Genomic DNA, 18400 nt, shown 5'->3' on the forward strand with positions numbered 1-18400 from the left:
TAAACAAAGGCTATAGGAAAAATAATGCAGAGAAAAGGGGGCAGCAGTTGCTCTTTTATATGTATTGTCAATAAGTGGACACTTGAGCAGAAAATTGGAAGAGTTGAGGAGTATGCCATGGAGACCGCATGGAGGAGGGCATTCTATGAAAGAACCAGCAAGTTCAGAGGCCTGAGGCAGGAGGCTGCCCTGCGTGACCAGAGATCAGTGAGGAGGCCAGTGTGGCCAGCGTGGAGTGAGGGAGTGGGAGAGTTGCAGGAGGTGGGCTCAGGTTTCGCTCCTGGTTAGATCCGGTCACATAGGAGGAAAACAGGAAAGCATCAGTGTGCAGAAACAACTTTTCCAAGTCTTAAAACTAGTGTGGATCAAAGTCTTGAACCTAAGCAGTCTGACTTCACAGCCCTGTCTCTTAACCATTCTTTTGTCACCTGTACAGTTTGTTGGGAGGATGATCCTTTAGGGATTCAAGCTTGTCTTTCATTGTTCTGTACCAGTTGTCAAAAACAACGTTATTACAATATTTCTCTATGACATATTTTCTTTGCCACGATTAGAGTTAATTCTGCTTTAGTTACATTTTAAATTGTTGCTTTCATTTTTGGGATCTACCCTAAGCTTCTTGCTTAGGTTTGTAAAGAACCTAATCTTACCTTTAGTACACTAATCTTACCTGCATTATGTGTTATGGATTAGTACATGGGTTACATTTTGGGAGAAATTTCAACATGGCTAATTTAATCTATTAATGTCGACTTTCATTAGTTTACATTTTAAAATGACATTGGTTTACCTTTTCCCCAAATTCTGAGATTATGCCTTATTTATAACTCTTTATTCATTGATTACAAGAAAGTTAAAATAAAGAGACAGGTATTTCCTTCCAAGTCACGAATTTTTAGGGTTTTATAGAACTTTTCTGATATAATTACAGGTTTACACTTTGTAAACTAGCTAAGTTATTGATAAAAACTGTGAAATAGTCAATAGCTTTCATAATGATGAATTTTTCATTGTAGGAATTAATGCCTTGGGATCCCCCCTACTACAGTGGTGTGATTCGTGCAGAAAGGTAAGTTTGAGAAGGAAGAAAGAAATTAATATTTATTGATCACTTTGCACATTAATTTTGCAACTACTTTCCTCACTCAGTTGCCCACGTTACAAACCTCTCTCTTCTCCAGTTCAGTCCCTCTGCTGGCATGGTCAGTATCTGCCCACATTTTCCTTGTTTAAGACTTTAAAATATCTCCCCATAGTGTCTAGAATCTGGCCCCTCTCTTCCTGGGTGTAGCTTCCAGGTTCTCTTTCTAGACTTTGAGCATTTGGAGGGCTGGGACTTTGCTAGAACCCTGTTGTATCCCATTTGTGGTGGAGGGTAGGTGCTCAGCAAATATTTGTTGGACCAATGAAGGAATAAAGTGATACTTGGCATGGTGCTGTGTGATTTTTTTACGTTTTTTCATTTTTATTTGAACATATTATCAACACATTGGCACATCTGGAAGGATATAAATGAAATAAAGAATTAGGAAACTTAAGTTGATTGAAGTATTCCTTTGGCTGCTGAATTCTCCTGTTTTTTTTATTGTGATAGAGTTGTAGATATTTTTCCCCTAAAAATTCCCTATTTCTGTCATTTTTATATTTGCATGTAAACCCAGTAAATATGGAGTTCTGTTCAAAGTGAACACATTTAAAAATGTTTATGTCCCAAGTAACTTTATATGCACAATAGAAATTTTTAAAAACTCTTAGAATCCTACCCTCTAACAAATTGTTAACATTTTTCTGTTTCTTTTTGTTTTAATCCCCACCCGAGGATATGTTTTATTGAATTCAGAGAGAGAGACGGTTGGGCGGGGGAGACATAGATATGAGAGAGAAACATTGATCAGTTGCCTCCCTTATGCACCCCAATGGGGGGTCAAACACACAACCTAGGTATGTACCCTGACCTGGAATCAAACCTTCAATCTTATGGTGCATGGGACAGCACTCCAACCAGCTGAGTCACCCAGCCAGCCCTAACATTTTTCTCTTACAGTTAATTTTTGAGGTATGCAGTTTAACTAAGGTAGTTAAGATTGATTTAGGTAATGGAAGAAAATAAAAGTTTTGTGTCTTTTTCCTCATTAAAACATGTTGGCATATATCATGATAATATATTTATTTGATTGATATTAAACTTCAAAATGTTTTTATTACTATGTATTATTCAAACATTAAATACTAAATAATACTCAATAAACTTAGACTTTATTTTAATGATTTCTTTTGACATTTGTCATAAAACAGAAAACAATAACTTTATATGTTCTTTTCTGCACCAGCAGGAAGAGGTGCTTTAACATCAAATATTGTTGAAAAGTTCACCCATTTAATTTTTATTTATCTTCCCCTCTTTGGGTTCTTTATTATATCTCTGTTCCTCAAATCAGTTTACTGACAAAGCACAGTTGTCTCATAAGCAGTACTAATATTTCATCAAATGCTATTTTTTTAAAAATATGTTTTCATTGATTTCAGAGAGAGAGGGGGAGAGGGAGAGAGAGAGAGAAACATCAATGAGAGTCATCGGTTGGCTGCCTCCTGCACGCCCCCCACTGGGAATCAAGTCTACAACCTGGGCAGGTGCCCTGATAGGGAATCAAACCATGACCTCCTTGTTCATAAGTCTATGCTCAACCACTGAGCCTTCCCGGCTGAGCCATCAAATACTACTTTTTATATATTATCTCAAATTCAGCATGTCATCTTTTCTATGAAGGCACATAAACTGTTATTTAAAATCTGTAATAATTTGATTATGATAAACAGTGAGTACTTAGAATATACTATAGCTTAACAGAAGGTACTGTTTCACTAATATGTTTTATGACTGCAAAACTGCAGATCCTGCTCCCTATAGTTGCACAAAAATATAATTTGTCTTTTAAAATTCTTTCAAAGAAAGATTTGACTTTACTGATTGGCCTGTTAAGATGTAGCATAAAGGAATACTAAATTTTTTTTATAATGCTTTCCATATTAATATATATTTTTTATTTTTGACATTGAAAAGTAATATGTTCAATATATTTGTTTCTTTCTAAGTTTTTGCTGTGTGATTTTTATGTGGTATTTGTCCGCATCATGTCCCCCACAATTCTCTAAATTAATGCCGAAGCCTTAAATTTAAGTAATATTTTTGTCATTTAACTGTATTCTGTAAGTATAGCATGCCCAAATGGTTGTTCTATGGAAGTTACGTGTGAATATTGGAAGATTTGGAAAGATATAATCAATTGGAATTTAAAGGAGATGTATTAGGGGGATAAGATCCCTGTGCAGTTTGATACTGACCTTAAACAAAAGCTATTGAATAAAGGGTAGTGACTGCCGCTTCTCCATTTCTATAAAAAATATAACATTGGAAAGTCTTTATGTTGCTGACATAAAGTCCCTCAGTCCCCAATTAAGTTGGGAGTTCTCACTCTTTTACACCAACCACATAGATGAGGTTTTATTGTCCAAATGGGCTACTTGAAAGAATGGGAACCCCCGAGGCAGCAGGACAGTGTGGCCAGGAGCATGTTTCCTGAAGTCAGGAGCCTGGGCAAATCCTGGTTCCACCACTAAATTAGCTACACAAAATCTTTAGAAAGTTATTTATCCTAAGTTTCTTAGCAAGGTTATATATAAAATGAGGGTTATCATAGTCCTTACTTCATAGGTCAGGATTAAATAAAATAACGTTTGTATTAAGAGTACTAAAATAACATTATTATATGGATTTGGCCATCTGTGGACATTCTTCTAGAGAATGGTCCACTCTAAAAGATGCTTTTTAAGTGTTCTCAAAAACCTTTCAAAGGGGAGGCCAGTTCTCCTTTAAAGCTTCTCTAAGGAAATACTGATCTAAAATGTAATGAGTGTATCTATCGAATTAGTTGTCGAATGCTCATCAGAAAAGCTTTAGATGATAGATTAAGGATACTGAATCAGGAAAATCCATCCTGCCAGTGTTTCCCAGCATCACTGTGTCCAGGGTGGAGGAACCCTGTGTGGCTGGCAGGACAGCTCACTTTTGGACCCTTCTTCCCTTTTCAGGGTTGTAGGATCACTACTGCCTTCAAAATAAAATTGGAGTTGTCACTCAAGGCCTTCTGGGATCTGATCACAGCCCACTCTTCTTTAACAATAAATACATAAACACACAGTTATTTGTTGTGGATAGCCTGTCCTTCCTCTTCTCTCCCATAACTCCTCTCCCTCCACGACTTATATAAGCCAAACTAAACTCTCTGTCCCTCTCCCAGGTCCTTTCTGTCTCAGAAGAGCCTGTATCTGGTGGCTAGTAAGGTTTCCTTTGCCCTCCTTCGCTGGCTTTCCTATGAAATTTTGCCGAGAGTGTAAGAAGCCTCCAGGTCTGAACTGGCCTGTGCAACTCCTGCTTTCACCATGCTTACAGCCTGTGTGCTACACAGTTGACCTAATTATATGTTCTTTTTGTCATTCTTTTAAATGTATCTTCTAAACCATATCTTAAAGCTCTTAAGAACAAAGTTTGTTTGCAGTTAAATACGGAATACACATTTTGGGCTTTCAGTAAATACATATTGGTTGTGTCCACAAAAGGTTGCTGCAGCTGATCCAGTGTGGTCAGTTGTCCCCAATCTGAGGTGAGGTAAAAGGAGAAACTTTATCTGGGTGAAGTTTACAAACTTTATTTCCCAAGTTTACAAACCTGGGAAACAGCCTCCAAAAGTAGGCTCCCTTGCCTCCTAGATGAAGTACCTGCCCTGGTCTCTGATTGGTCCATTTTTATGCAAATAAGGGAACCAACTTTGCACAACTTGATTGGTCTAAATAGCACTGTCCTAATTGGTTGGAATCATGTGTCCTGATTGGTCATTGTGGAGCTACTCTGATTGGTAAATCTTAAAGAGCAGCTAATTTTTATCTTTTTCAAGTTATAGTGGTAGATTCTTCATGGAAAAGTAAAAGCAAGTCTTTAAATTATAAAATATATTGAAATTATTTTATTTAAACTTAAGTTGTCTGTTTCCTCTTTTGGAGCATTGCCCCATACACCAAAAGGTTTCAGGTTCAATTCCGGGTCAGGGCACATACCTAGGTTGCGGGTTACCCAGTTGGGGCATCCAGTTGATGTTTCTCTCTCATATCGATGTCTCTCTCTCTCTCTCTCTCTCTCAAATCAATGAAACATATCTTTGGTTGAGGATTAAAAATAAAATTTTGTTTTTGAATAGGCAGTAAATTAACATGGTTCAGAAAATCAAAAGCACATTCAAAAGTATTCACATTGAGAAGTTTTGATCTCATCCTGTTCTTGCTCATAGCCATCCTCCATGCCTCTGTGCCCAGGGGTAACCATTTTAAAGTTGTTTAATGTCTTCTTCCAGTGTGTGGTTCTTGTTTTTAATGCTTGGAGACTTTATTTCTTTTCTGCCAATAATGACTTTCAGTGAATCATGTTTTTTTATTGTGGTGCTATTTTTGTATAAAGATATCATTGGGAAGTAGAATTCAGTATTGCCTATTCCTTGCTTAGGTATATTCTCAAAATCTCAAGAGCATTCACATAATGCAACAGGACATTTTTGTATTTTAAACTATTCAAAAAACATTGAACTCTCACAGAAGGATGGTATTGTAGCATTTCAAAAGAACAGAGACTTCTGTCCTGGCCAGGTGGTTCAGTTGGTTGGAGCATCGTCCTGTACACCAAAAGGTTTCAGGTTCAATTCCCGGTCAGGCATAAGCCTCTGTTGCAAGTTCAGTCCCGGGTCAGGGCACGTATGAGAGGCAACCAATCATTGTTTCTTACGTCAATGTTTCTGTCTTTTAGACCAATAAAGAAACAAAACATATCCTCAGGTGAGGATTAAAAAAAAAATAAAGACTTCTGTTTGATATATGAAATTTATACTCTATTTGTTAGTATGTGTATAGTGAGCTTGGTGCTTTCAATTTTTAAAAAAATAACCTTTATTATGATAACATTCAAAATAAACAAATAGAAAGAATAAGTAACCTCCATACATTCATCTTTCAGATACAATAATTATCAATATTTTGCCAAATTTGCTTCATCTTTTTTTGTCTCTTTATTTCTTCCTTCTTTCCTTATTACTAAAGTATTTTAAAGTACACAACCTAGACCTCATATCATTGCACTCTTAAATACTTATTATGTATCTCTAAAAATGTGAATACTTTCTTACATAACTTCAGTACCATTATTACCTAATTAAGTTTACAGCAATTTGTTGGCATCATCTAATATTCAGTCTATATTCATATTTCCTTGATAATATCAAATCTGTTTTTACCCAGTAGGCTTGTTGGAACCAAGATCAAAACAAGACCTACATGTTTCACTTGCCGTTTCTGTCTCCTGAGCCTCTTACTCTAGAGCTCATGCCCATGCTCCACGCCCACCTTTTTAATGTTACCAGCTTGTTGACAAGATCTGACTGTTTCTCCTACAGAATTTCCAAACCTCTGGAATTTATCTGGTTGCTTTCTTGTAGTGTCATTTTGCTGGTTCCTCTGTTCCCATAATTTCTATAAGCTGATGTTATACCCCTCCCCCTTCTCATTATTTTTGGTTTTTCTGTTTTACTGTTTGTATTTCAGCTATGGGTATTTAATCTCACATATTGATACAATTCAAGAGGCTGAATGAGATACTGTTATAAGTAGAGGTCTCACTGCTATCCTGAGATTTGACTCAAGCCTGTGTGATGAGGGTTCTGTAACCTAGTGCCACATCAAGTGTAATAGTATCATCCTTTCTCCCTAAAGTCAGGCCTGCTGATTCACTCTCCTACTCCTCTAAGGTGATGATGAAATTGCACTATATTTGTTAACTTTAGTTTTGATTTATGTTAATTCCAGTTCCTCATGAACTATGTAACTGATCTAACTATTCAGGAAAATTATTTTCTCATTGCCAGGGAGTTTGAGTGGAGCAGTTTCCTTGCCTCTAACTTCAGAGGTCAAAATAGAAATTAACTGGCAATTGCTGATTTTTTACAAAACAGAGAGGAAAAAAGATCTTTATTTTCAATACAATGTAATTACCCAAAAGGTAAACAGGTTTTTAGCATCATTTAGTTTTTTTAATGTTCCCTTACCTTTATTTAATCAGATAAAACAGTAGCTCTCCCTGTGGCTTTTCAGACTAAATATTTCAAAATGTCACCCAACTATCATTTTATAATCATGCTTAGATAATCATTCCTGATGCCAAAAACATTTTTTTCCCCATTTTATTTTGATAAAGTTAAAAACAGTTTCTCTGGCAATGTTGTCACATATGCTGCTTTTTTCTAATCTGTATTTTCCCTAACCACACATATCCTCTGGCAGGCTGGCTTTGCATTTTGCAATGAGCCTCTGTAAGTATCTGCCACTTGGTACACATGTTCCTCTCTCACACTTACTCTAACTTATTGAGTAGACTGTGATAAGACTGTTTATCTGTAGTTTCTTTGACTCTACTTAATTGTGTTTTAAATTTTCACTAAGTTCATTGCCAAGATTTTTGGAAGTAGTGTCCAAGTTCTTTACCTCAATTCCAGGTGCATCAGAGATTGAAATATAAGTCTGGCTCGTACAGTGATACATTGATTAAAAAAAACACACCTCAAATTACAACAAATGAAGAATTCTTCAGTTAAAAATCTTTCTTTGACTATTTCTGTACTTATTTCAATGAATTAGTATTTCTGATGATTTTGAAATATTGTTAAGCTCTATTGTTTTTAATAAGAAAGACCTAATTTATACCATTTTACCAGGTTGATTAAAATATATCAATTTCTTTGACATTGAAAATTTGTAAACCCATTTGTAACATATTTTTTTACCAGAACACCTAGCACAGCATTTATTAAACTTCTTTTAGCAACAGTGGTGGATAAAAGCAATTTCCTTCCTATTTCTTTCTGAGATAGAGTAATCAAAGGACTCCTATTTCAAATCAGTGGAACATATTTACAAAAAATAGTAAGAAAACTCTTGTGAAACTATAAAACAGTTTGAGGCAATGAAAGGGATAGCAATGAAACTAAATTCTGAAAATACACTTAAATTTTACCGTTTATGTTGGGCTATGGCTCTGAAATACTATAAGGTTTTACATGTTGCCTGTAGTGCTTTTTTATTGTTTTGGGTTCTCTAGATGATAGAGGGAAAAATTTTTATATGTAGTATCTGTGCAAATGAAGTTGTGGATGAAGGAGCTGCAGGCAGGTATTCACGGGCAAACTTTGCAGAGTCTGGTGCTGTTGCTGCAGGCCTGGGCTTTTCATGTGGAGCACAGGATGTGAAGATTGTCCCTGCACTCAGCTCTGACAAGGCAGGGGGAACAGCCATGTCCTGAGCTCGGATGGCCACTGGCTAGCATCTTCATGGGGCTCAGTGATCTGTGACCACTGAAACGTCCTATGTATTCCCACTGTGTTGAAGATGTCAGCTGAGTTCAAAGGCAGGGGGCCCACGGGATCAGGCTGCTGCCTCCTGGCTGGCGTGTCATAAGGGACTGTTCCTCAGGGTGCCTCACGCCTGCGCTGTAACTGCTGGCCATAACTTCAAGCTTTTGAATCTCTTGCAGCCTCTCTGTACCTTTTCCCATTCTGGCTGTTCTTCAGGAAGGGAATTGCCTCTCATTTGTGAGGGTGACTGAGGATGTGAAGGAGCATGCAGGTGTCTGTGATCTTTCTTGCTTTTGAGGTGGCTGAGTAAGGTATAAGGTGATCTTTGTTTGATTGAGCTTGTAGGCCCTATTTGCTTTTATGACTGTAAGCATTTGCTGGTGCTCTTTTTTCTAGGATACCCTTCCCCCTCAACCAAGGAACTCATCTTTCAATGTCCGCCTCAGATGACCCCTCCTCCTTGTATCTCTTGCTGATCCTTATATTCCCATCCTCAACTTTCTGGCAGGTGGAATTAACCACAGCCTCAACATTGTTCCCAGGCCCTTTGTGCACTACTCTTAAGTCCCTTATCATTGGTGAACCATTCTTTAAGGTTCCTGTATTTTATATCCAGGAGCGATCAGGCACATAGTAGGTGATTAGTGAATGTTGACTGTGTGGGCTCAAGCTTCTTGACAGAGCTGCTATAATTTATGAAGTGCCTGCTTTTCTCCAGGCACCATGCCAGCTTCTTTGTATACATTTATCTGATAATGAGTGGAGCCCAAGAAGTATTATCCCTTTTCCTGGTGAGAAAATTGAGGCCCCAACAGGCCAAGTAACTTATTCAAAGCACAGAAAGAGTAAGAGAGAGGCAGGATTTTTTGTTGTTGTTATTGTTAATCCTCACCAGAGGATATTTTTCCCATTGATTTTTAGAGAGAGTGGAAGAGACGGAGGGCGGGAGAGAGAGAGAGAGAGAAACATCGATGTGAGAGACACATCGATTGGTTGCCTCCCTCCTGACTGGGTCTGGGAATCAAACGTGCAACCCAGGTAGGTGCCCTTGACTGGGAATTGAACTTGCCACCCTTCGGTGCAGGGCACTATAACCACTGAGCCACACCAGCCAGGGCCAAGATTTTTTATTTAAATGCAGGGCTCTTTCTCCTATACTGCTTTGCACTGTCATGAGCCTCTTTGAGCCTCGGCTTCCTCAAGTAAAATTAAGTAATAATTTGTGCTCTACCTTTCTCACAGAATTATGGACTATGAAAGATTCTTTATGTGAAAGTGTTTTGCACTTCAAAAACACTGCGCAAGTATAATACTATCTCAAACCATTACAGGCCTTGCTTAGTCGACTCTAACTTTATAATGTATGATTAGTCTCTTCCTTCCTATTAACTTCTTCCTCTTTTCCTGCAAAGGAGCTAAGATATCCTGTATCATAAAACACAAATAATGACCCCTCTCATAACCCTTGGAGAGATTGTAGTCCTCTCTCATTTTTTTTTCTTGCCAAATCTTCCCCAACAGTAGCCTGGATCCTTCTTCCTTCTAATCACTTTAGTCTGATTTATAGCTTATAAGTCTCTTAGACTAGTCTTTCAGAATTCTCAGCCACCTCACAACCATAAAATTTAGTAACTTATTTTAGTGTTATACACTCCTAACCTCTGCAGTTTGTGATATTGCCTACCATTTCCTGTATTTAAAATTTTTTTCTTCATTACACATCCTCAACTTTCTGTTCTTCACCTTTTCATCACCCACCTATTTTCTCTTGGGTTCTCTCCTCTGAATGGGCACTTCTCAGTCGTCTTGTTTGCTATTATGCAGCCTTAGGAATGAACTCAGGCCTCTAACTCCCCAAGTATTATCAGTAGCTCCCCTCTCTCTCTTCTCTCACTCAAGAAAGTATTTTGGGAAATATTTTCTTGGGAATACAAGTAATAGTGCTTCCTCTAGTACTTAACTTCCATGTAACAAATATTTGTTATAAATGACTTTATTACATTAGTTCCTCCTTATCCAAGGGGATACGTTCCAAGACACCACTACCCCATAGATGCCTGAAACCTTGGATAATAGCAAATTTTGTATCTACTATGTTTTTTAGGTACATACATACCTATGATAAATTTTAATTTATAAATTAGTCACACTAAGAGATTAACAACAATAAGTAATAATAAAATAGAACAGTTATAACAATATACTGTAATAAAAGTTATGTGAATGGCTTTGGGCCTATTATTAAGTAAAATAAAGGTTACTTGAACACAAGCACTGCTGTACTGCAGCCAGTTGACCTGATAATCGCTACTCAGTGACTAAAGGGTGGGGAGCACATACAGCCAGGAGACACTGGACAAAGGGATGCTTCATGGCCCAGCATGACAGAGCAGGACTGCACAAGACTTTATCCTGCTACTCAGAATGATTTTACAACATATGAATTGTTTATTTCTTTAATTTTCCATTTTCAGACTGCAACCATAGGTAACTGAAATGATGGAAAGTAAAACCTTGGTTAAGGGAAGACTACTGTACCTTAGTCTAAACAAAAACATGCCCTCAGTTCTCTTCTTGTTCATTTTTTCAACTCCCATACTATTATAATTCATTTAAAACTAAACCTTCAGCCCTTCAACTTACTACTAGGAGTCATAACCCTGGGGAGATTACTTATCTTTCTGTAAACCTCTGTTTCCTTATTGGTAACATGGGGGTAACAATACTACCTTGTAGGAATGTTTTCCCATTAAGCAAGATACATATAAATGTCATAGTGAACACTCATTGAATGTTAGTTGCTGCTATCATCATCATCATTGTGACTTTAGGATGCATTTTCATTTTGTAGGTTACATTTAGAGGAAATGAACATATTTGCAATATTGAATCTTTTCTTGCCATAATAATGAATCTTTGCATTCTAGACTCTGTTCTGTTTACCACTGCCAGAATAGTCTTTCTAATGAACATTTCTTAATTTCTTGTCTTTTTCTTAGTTGCTAATGGTGCTGCTCCCACATTGTATGCATTCATTGGCATATCCAGTAAATGGTGGGACAATAAACGCCTTTAGCTCTGCTCTTGGCACCTAGTAAAATTAACAAAAAGACTACCAATGTGTCTACATCTATATGTAACAATGGAGCATATTGGGAGGGTGAAGTAGGAAGTGGGATGACGTCTTAGTGAGAACCAATAACTGTTGTCTAAAGTTGATAAACCAAGTAATAAAGGTTAAAGTATTTTAAAAAGTGGTAGAGATAACCCCCTGAGGGAAAAAACAGAGTATACATGCTCCAAATTACCAGAAAGAAAAAAAGAAAATGCAGCTCACAGAGCCAACGAAAGAAAATAAAGGAAGCATTAAAAAGAACATAATATTAGATTTCACATATGAGTGAGATAATGTGGTACTTGTCTTTCTCTGACTGGCTTATTTCACTTAGCATAATACTCTCCAGGTCCATCCATGCTGTCCCATAGGATAATAGATCCTTCTTTTTCACAGTTGCATGGTATTTCTTGGTGTAAATATACCACAGCTTTTTTATCTACTCATCTACTGATTGGCACTTGGGTTATTTCCAGATCTTTGCTATTGTAAATTGTGCTGTTATGAATGTAGTGGTACATAAGTTCTAATTGGTGTTTCAGGATTTTTAGGATATATTCCTTGAAGTGGGATCACTGAGTCAAAGGGTCTCACTCATATGTGGAATCTAATGAACAAAATAAACTGATGAACAAGATAAATATAGAACCATGGAGCAGTTGGACAAATTTCAGAGGGAAAATGGGGGTGGGGAGTGGGAGGAGAGATTAATCAAAGAACTTAGATGCATATATACATGGCCTATGGTCAGGGACAATAATGTGGAGAAGACCTGGGGAGGAGGGCGGGGGGGGATGCCTGGTGGAGGGGTTCAATGAGGGTAAAAAGGGGGGACATCTGTAATATTTTAAACAATAAAGAAAAAAAAGAACAACAGAATTACATTGGCAAGAGTGAGGACACTAGGCACTTTCCTACCCAGTTGAAAAGAATATAAGTAATACAGCTCTTTTTGGAAAGGGGATTTGGGAATACCTATTTAAAATCTCATACTCTGCCATGATGTCATTTCTTCTGTGATTTACCCTACAGATAGGCTCCTGCTGTGTGACAAGGGTGTTCACTGCAGCATTGTTTATAGTGGAGATAAACAGCAAGCTTACTCAGTCCCTGCAGAGTTAACCAGTGTGGGGGGTTAACTCTAGGTGCCCTTTCTGTGGAGAAGTTCAAATCAGTAAAAAGCCTGATCTTTTATTATCACCATGTCTGAGTAATTCCAAACAATATCAGTGATAGGATCCTTCCACTAAAGGTGCAGGCTCTCCCTGGCCTTGCTTCCTCTGCCCATACACACCAGAGTAGGAGATACCTTAAAGAATTTATGGCAGATGCTTGTAGATGAATACAGTCACAAGAGAGAACTTCCAGAAGGAGCTTTATGTACCCAAAGAGACAGGATTTCTTGGAATATTTTTGTTAAAAAGGAAATTGTAGGATAGTATGAATGGTATGATTCTATTTCTGTGAAGATGTATATATGTATATAGATATATATAAAATATATATCTTCATATATAACATTACACAAACATGTATGTATGTATGTGTATATATGTGTATGTATATATATATGTACATTTCTGTATACAGAGATGGGCAAAAGTAGGTTTACAACTGTGAGTATGTGAAACACTGTTTATTCTTGTATTATTATCGTATTATTTTTCATATGAAGAACTGTAAACATTTTGCCCACCCCTGTATATATGCTTACAGACATTTTCTATACATATACATATATACACAAGTAGGATCAGGACACTAGAAATGGTTAATAGTGAGACGTATCTGGACGGTGGGAATAGTGAGCCAGGGAATATTCTTTGAGGGTTCAAAAAAAAAGAAGGGATTTTATATTATTTTATTTTACATTTGTTTTGTTTTTTTTAAAAATATATATTGATTTCAGAGAGAGGAAAGGAGAGGGAGAGAGAGAGAGAAACATCAATGATGAGAGAGTCATTGATCAGCTGCCTCTTGCACGCCTCCGACTGGGTATCAAGCCCGCAACCCGGGCATGTGTCCTGACCGGGAATTGAACCCCAATCGCCTGGATCCTAGGTCAATGCTCAACCGCTGAGCCACACCCAGCCAGGCTACATTTGTTCTTAATTATTTCAAATTAATACTAATACCACTTCTCTTTCAGCATTCATAATAATTTTATTTAATGTCTACATAGTTGCTGAAGTCGCATGTAGAGTATTATATAAACATATCCTATATTTAAATTTATTTCTCCAAGCTAAATTGTATCCATGAATTTGCCTGATTAGCACATATGGGTGTTAAAGGCATTAGGTAAGTCAATAAATGATTTTAGGTTATGATAGGCTATGTTGTTAGTTTCACTGTGTTTCTTTTCCATAAAAATAATCAAATAAGTTACATGCCTATTATAATCTCAGAGGGTTTCATTTTAAGATATAAAGCAGGGGTGGGGAATGCCTGGCCCACGGGCTCTATACGGCCCGCGAAATCATTTGTTCTGGCTCTGCCAAGGCAACTGCAGGCGAGACTCAAAATTCAATAATCTAGGAGCTTGTTTAATAGCTAATTTTTTAGTTGATAATTTTGTATGGCTTGCAAATGATGTTATAAATATCCAAATGGCCTTTGGGAGAAAAAAGTTTCCCTATCCCTGATATAAAGATTATTTTTATATTTTTTATGGAGTTAGAATACATCCGCACATAAAATTTGCCATCTTAATCATTTGTAAGTGTCCAGTTCAGTGGTTTTGAATACATTCACATTGTTGTGCTGCCATCAGCACCATCATTCTCTCTTTTCATCTTGTAAATTTGAAACTGTGTACCTTTTAAACAATAATTCCCCATTCTCCCCTCCCCCCAGGATCTAGCAACCATCATTCTACTCTTTGTTTTTATGATTTTGACTATGAGTACCCCATATGAGTGGAATCATACAGTATTTGTGTTTTTGTGACTTGCTTATTTCGCTTGGCATTAATGTCTTCAAGGGGCATCTATGTTGTAACATATTGCAGAATTACTTTGCCTTTTAAGGCTGGGTAATATTTCATCATATATACATACATACACATGTATGTGTGTGTGTGTGTGTGTGTGTGTGTGTGTGTGTGTGTGTGTGTGTGTATCCCCTTTTGCTTACCCAATGGTAGATGGACACTTGGGTCACTTCCATGTTGTAGCTATTATGAATAATGCCGCTCTGAACATGGGTGTATAAATATTTCTTTGAGACCCTGCTTTGGATTCTTTTGGGTAGATACCCAGAAATGGAATTGCTGGATCATATGGTAATTCTATTTCTATTTTTTTGAGGAACTCCCATACTTTTTTCGCAGCAACTGTACCAAATATTTTATATTTCCACCAGTTGTGCATAAGGGTTCCAGTTTTTCCAGATACTTGTCAACACTTATTGTTTTCTGTTTTTTTGGTATTACATCTTAATGGGTGTGAGATGGTATCTTATTATAGTTTTGATTTGTATTTCCATAATGCAAATGTTGATTTTGATCATCTTCTCATGTGCTTATTTGCTGTTTGTCTATATCTGGATAAATGTCCATCCAAGTTCTTTGCCCGTTTTTGAATTAGGCTTGTTTTTTTGTTGTTGAGCCTTAGGAGTTCTCTGTATATTCTGGATAGTAATCCCTTATCAGATATATGGTTCGCTAATATTTTCTCACATTCTGTGGGTTGCCTTTTTACTCTATAAATAGTGTCTGTTGATGTACAAAAATTTTAATTTTATGAAGTCCATTTTGTCCCTTTCTCTTGTTGTTTCCTATGCCTTTGGTGTTATACCCAAGAAATTATTGTCAGATCCAACATTGTGAAACTTTTGCCCTATATGGTCTAAGAGGTTTATTGTTTTAGGTCTTATAGTTAGGCCCTTAACACATTTTGAGTTAATTTTTGTATATGATACTAGGTAAAGGTCCATCATTACTCTTTTGCATGTAGATATCCAATTTTCCCAGCATCATTCATTGAAAAGACTATGCTTTTTCTGTTGAAGTCTTGGCACCCTGATTGAAAATTATTTGGCTGTATATTTAAGGTTTTTTTTTTCTGGACTCTCTATTCCATTAATCTGAATGTCTGTCTTTATGCCAGTATCACACTATTTTGGTAACTGTAGCTATGTAGTAAGTTTTGAAATCAGGAAGTGTGAGTTCTCCAGTTTTGTTTTTCTTTATCAAGAAAAGGTTCCTTGAGATACCATATTAGTTTTTGGATGGGATTTTCTGTTTTTACAAGAAAGTCACTGGTATTTTTATAGAGATTGCATTAAATTTTTAGATTGCTTTGGGTGATAAGTGACATTTTAACAATATTAAGCCTTCTAATCCATGAGCATGGAGTGTATTTCCATTTATTTATGTCTCTAATTTCTTTCAGCAATGTTTTGTAGTTTTTATTGTACAAGTCTTTCACCTCCTTGGTTAAGTTAATTCCTAAGTATTTTATTCTTTTTGATGCTATTGTAAATGAAATTGTTTTCGTAATTTTCTTTTCAGATCGTTCATTGTTTTTATATAGAAATGTGATTGATTTTTGTGTGTTGACTTTTTATACTTCTGCTTTGCCAAATTTATTTATTAGTTATAACAGTTTTTTTGTGGAGTGTTTAGGGATTTCTACAAATAAGATTATATAATCTGCAAATAGAACATTTTACTTTTTCCTTTTCATTATGAAAGCATTTTCTGCCTTTTTCTTGTCTAATTACTCTGATTAGAACTTCTAATACTATGTTGAATAGACGTGTTGAAAGCAGGCACCCTTATCTCATTTCTGGTCTTAGAGGAAAAGCTTTCAGTCTTGCACTACTGTGTATGATGTTTGCTGTGAGGTTTTTATATATAGCTTTTATTATGTGGAGGTAGTTTCCTTATATTATTTTGTTCACTGTTGGTTATCATGAGCACATGTTGTGTTTTATCAAATGATTTTCTGCATCATTTGGGATGATCATGTGATTTTTTTTTCATTTTTTTGGAAGTGGCATATTACATTGATCAATTTTCATATGTTGAACCATCCTTCCTTTCCTGGAATAAATTCTACATAGTATTATTATTTTTTAAATATATCTTTATTGATTTCAGAGAGAGGAAGTGAGAGGGAGAGAGAGATAGAAACATCAATGATAAAAGAGAGTAATTGATGGGCTGCCTCCTGTACCCCTCCTCCACTGGGGTTTGAGCCCACAACCTGGGCATGTGCCCTGACTGGGAATTGAACCTTGATCTCCTGGATCATAGGTCGATGCTCAACCACTGAGCTATACAGGCTGGGCATATAATCCTTTTAATGTTTGAATTATGTTTGCTAGTATTTTATTGAGGATTTTTGCATTAATGTTGATAAGGGATATTGGTATGTAAGTTTTCTCATAGTGTCTTTGTCTGGTTTTGCTATTAGGGTTATACTCGTCTCATAGAGTATAGAAGTGTTCCTTCCTCTTCAGTTTTTTGAAAAGTTTGAGAAGGATTGGTATTAGTTTTTCTTTATGTTTGGTAGATTCACCAGTGAAGCCATCAAGTCTAGGAGTATTCTTTGTGGGTAGATTTTTTTATTACTGATTCAACCTCCTTACTATTTATAGATATATTCACATTGTCTGTTTCTTCGTGATTTAGTTAGTCTTGGTAGGTTTTGTGTTTCTAGGAATTTGTCCATTTCATGTAGGTTGTCCAATTTTTTGGTGTACAATTGTTTATAGTAATCTCATAATTTTTAAAATTTCTTTAGAACCAGTAGTATTGTCCCTAATTTTAGTAACTTTGGTCTTCTCCCTTTTTTTCTTAATCTATCTAGCTAAAAGTTTGTCTGTTTTGTTGATCATTTCAAAGAACCAACTTTTAATTTCATTAATTTTCTTTATTGTTTTTCTATTCTCTATTTCATTTATCTCTGCTCAAAACTTTATTATTTCCTTCCTTCTGCTAGCTTTGGGTTTAGTTTTTTTTTCTTCTAGTTTCTTAAGTTGTAAATATAGGTTATTGATTTGAGATCTTTCTTTTGTTTAATATAAGCATTTATAGTTATAAATTTCTTGCTTAGCACTACTTTTGCTGCATCCCATAATCCTGATATGTTGTGTTTTTGTTTTCATTTGTTTCTAAGTATTTTTTAGTTTCCCATGTGATTTCTTCATTGATTCACTGTTTATTTAAAAGTATGCTGTTTAATTTCTACAACTGTGAATTTTTCAGTTTCTTTTGTTGTTATTGATTTTTAACATCGTCCAGTTGTGGTCTGAGAATACAACTTTGTATGATATCTGTCTATGTAAATCTATCAATACTTAATTTGTGGCCTAACATATCATCTATCCTGAAAAATGTCCCATGCACACTTGCGAAGATTGTTGGATAGAGTGTTCTGTATATGGCTATTAGATATAAGTGGTTTGTTGTGTTAATTCCTCTGTTTCCGTATCTTCAATCTAGTTGTTCTATCCATTATTGCAAGGGGGGTATTACGTCTCCAGCTATTATTTAGAACTGTTTGTTTCCCCCTGAAATTCTGTCACTATCTATTTCATATATTTTGGGAGTCTGCCATTCTGTAAATGTTTTTATTATATCTTCTTGCTGTATTGAACTTTTAATATAATGTTTTTGTTTGTCTCTTATACCATTTTTTTAAATTTAAAGTCTATTTTGCCTCATATTAGTTTAGCCATTCCTGCTCTCATTGTTTATTATTTGCATGGAATAACTTTTCCCGTCCTTTCACTTTCATCCTGTTTGTGACTTATGATCTCAAGTGAGTCTTTTGTAGACAGCATATAGTTGGATCATGGGTTTGTATTTTTTAGTTTATTTTACAATTACAGT

General features: G+C 36.1%; 1 protein-coding gene across 3 annotated transcripts in view; it reads left to right on the plus strand.

Moving 5' to 3' along the window:
* The window catches only part of MIPEP (mitochondrial intermediate peptidase), a 186045-nt gene that overhangs the window by 43284 nt on the left and 124361 nt on the right, over positions 1-18400 (plus strand). For all 3 annotated transcript variants that reach the window (XM_016199506.2, XM_087814364.1, XM_087814366.1), the window contains one exon: positions 1017-1069. In XM_016199506.2, coding sequence (XP_016054992.2) covers positions 1017-1069 — 53 coding nt within the window. The remainder of the gene's footprint in view (positions 1-1016; positions 1070-18400) is intronic.

Source organism: Miniopterus natalensis, chromosome 2 (genome assembly GCF_054644295.1).
Source record: "Miniopterus natalensis isolate mMinNat1 chromosome 2, mMinNat1.hap1, whole genome shotgun sequence".
Lineage (NCBI taxonomy): Eukaryota > Metazoa > Chordata > Mammalia > Chiroptera > Miniopteridae > Miniopterus > Miniopterus natalensis.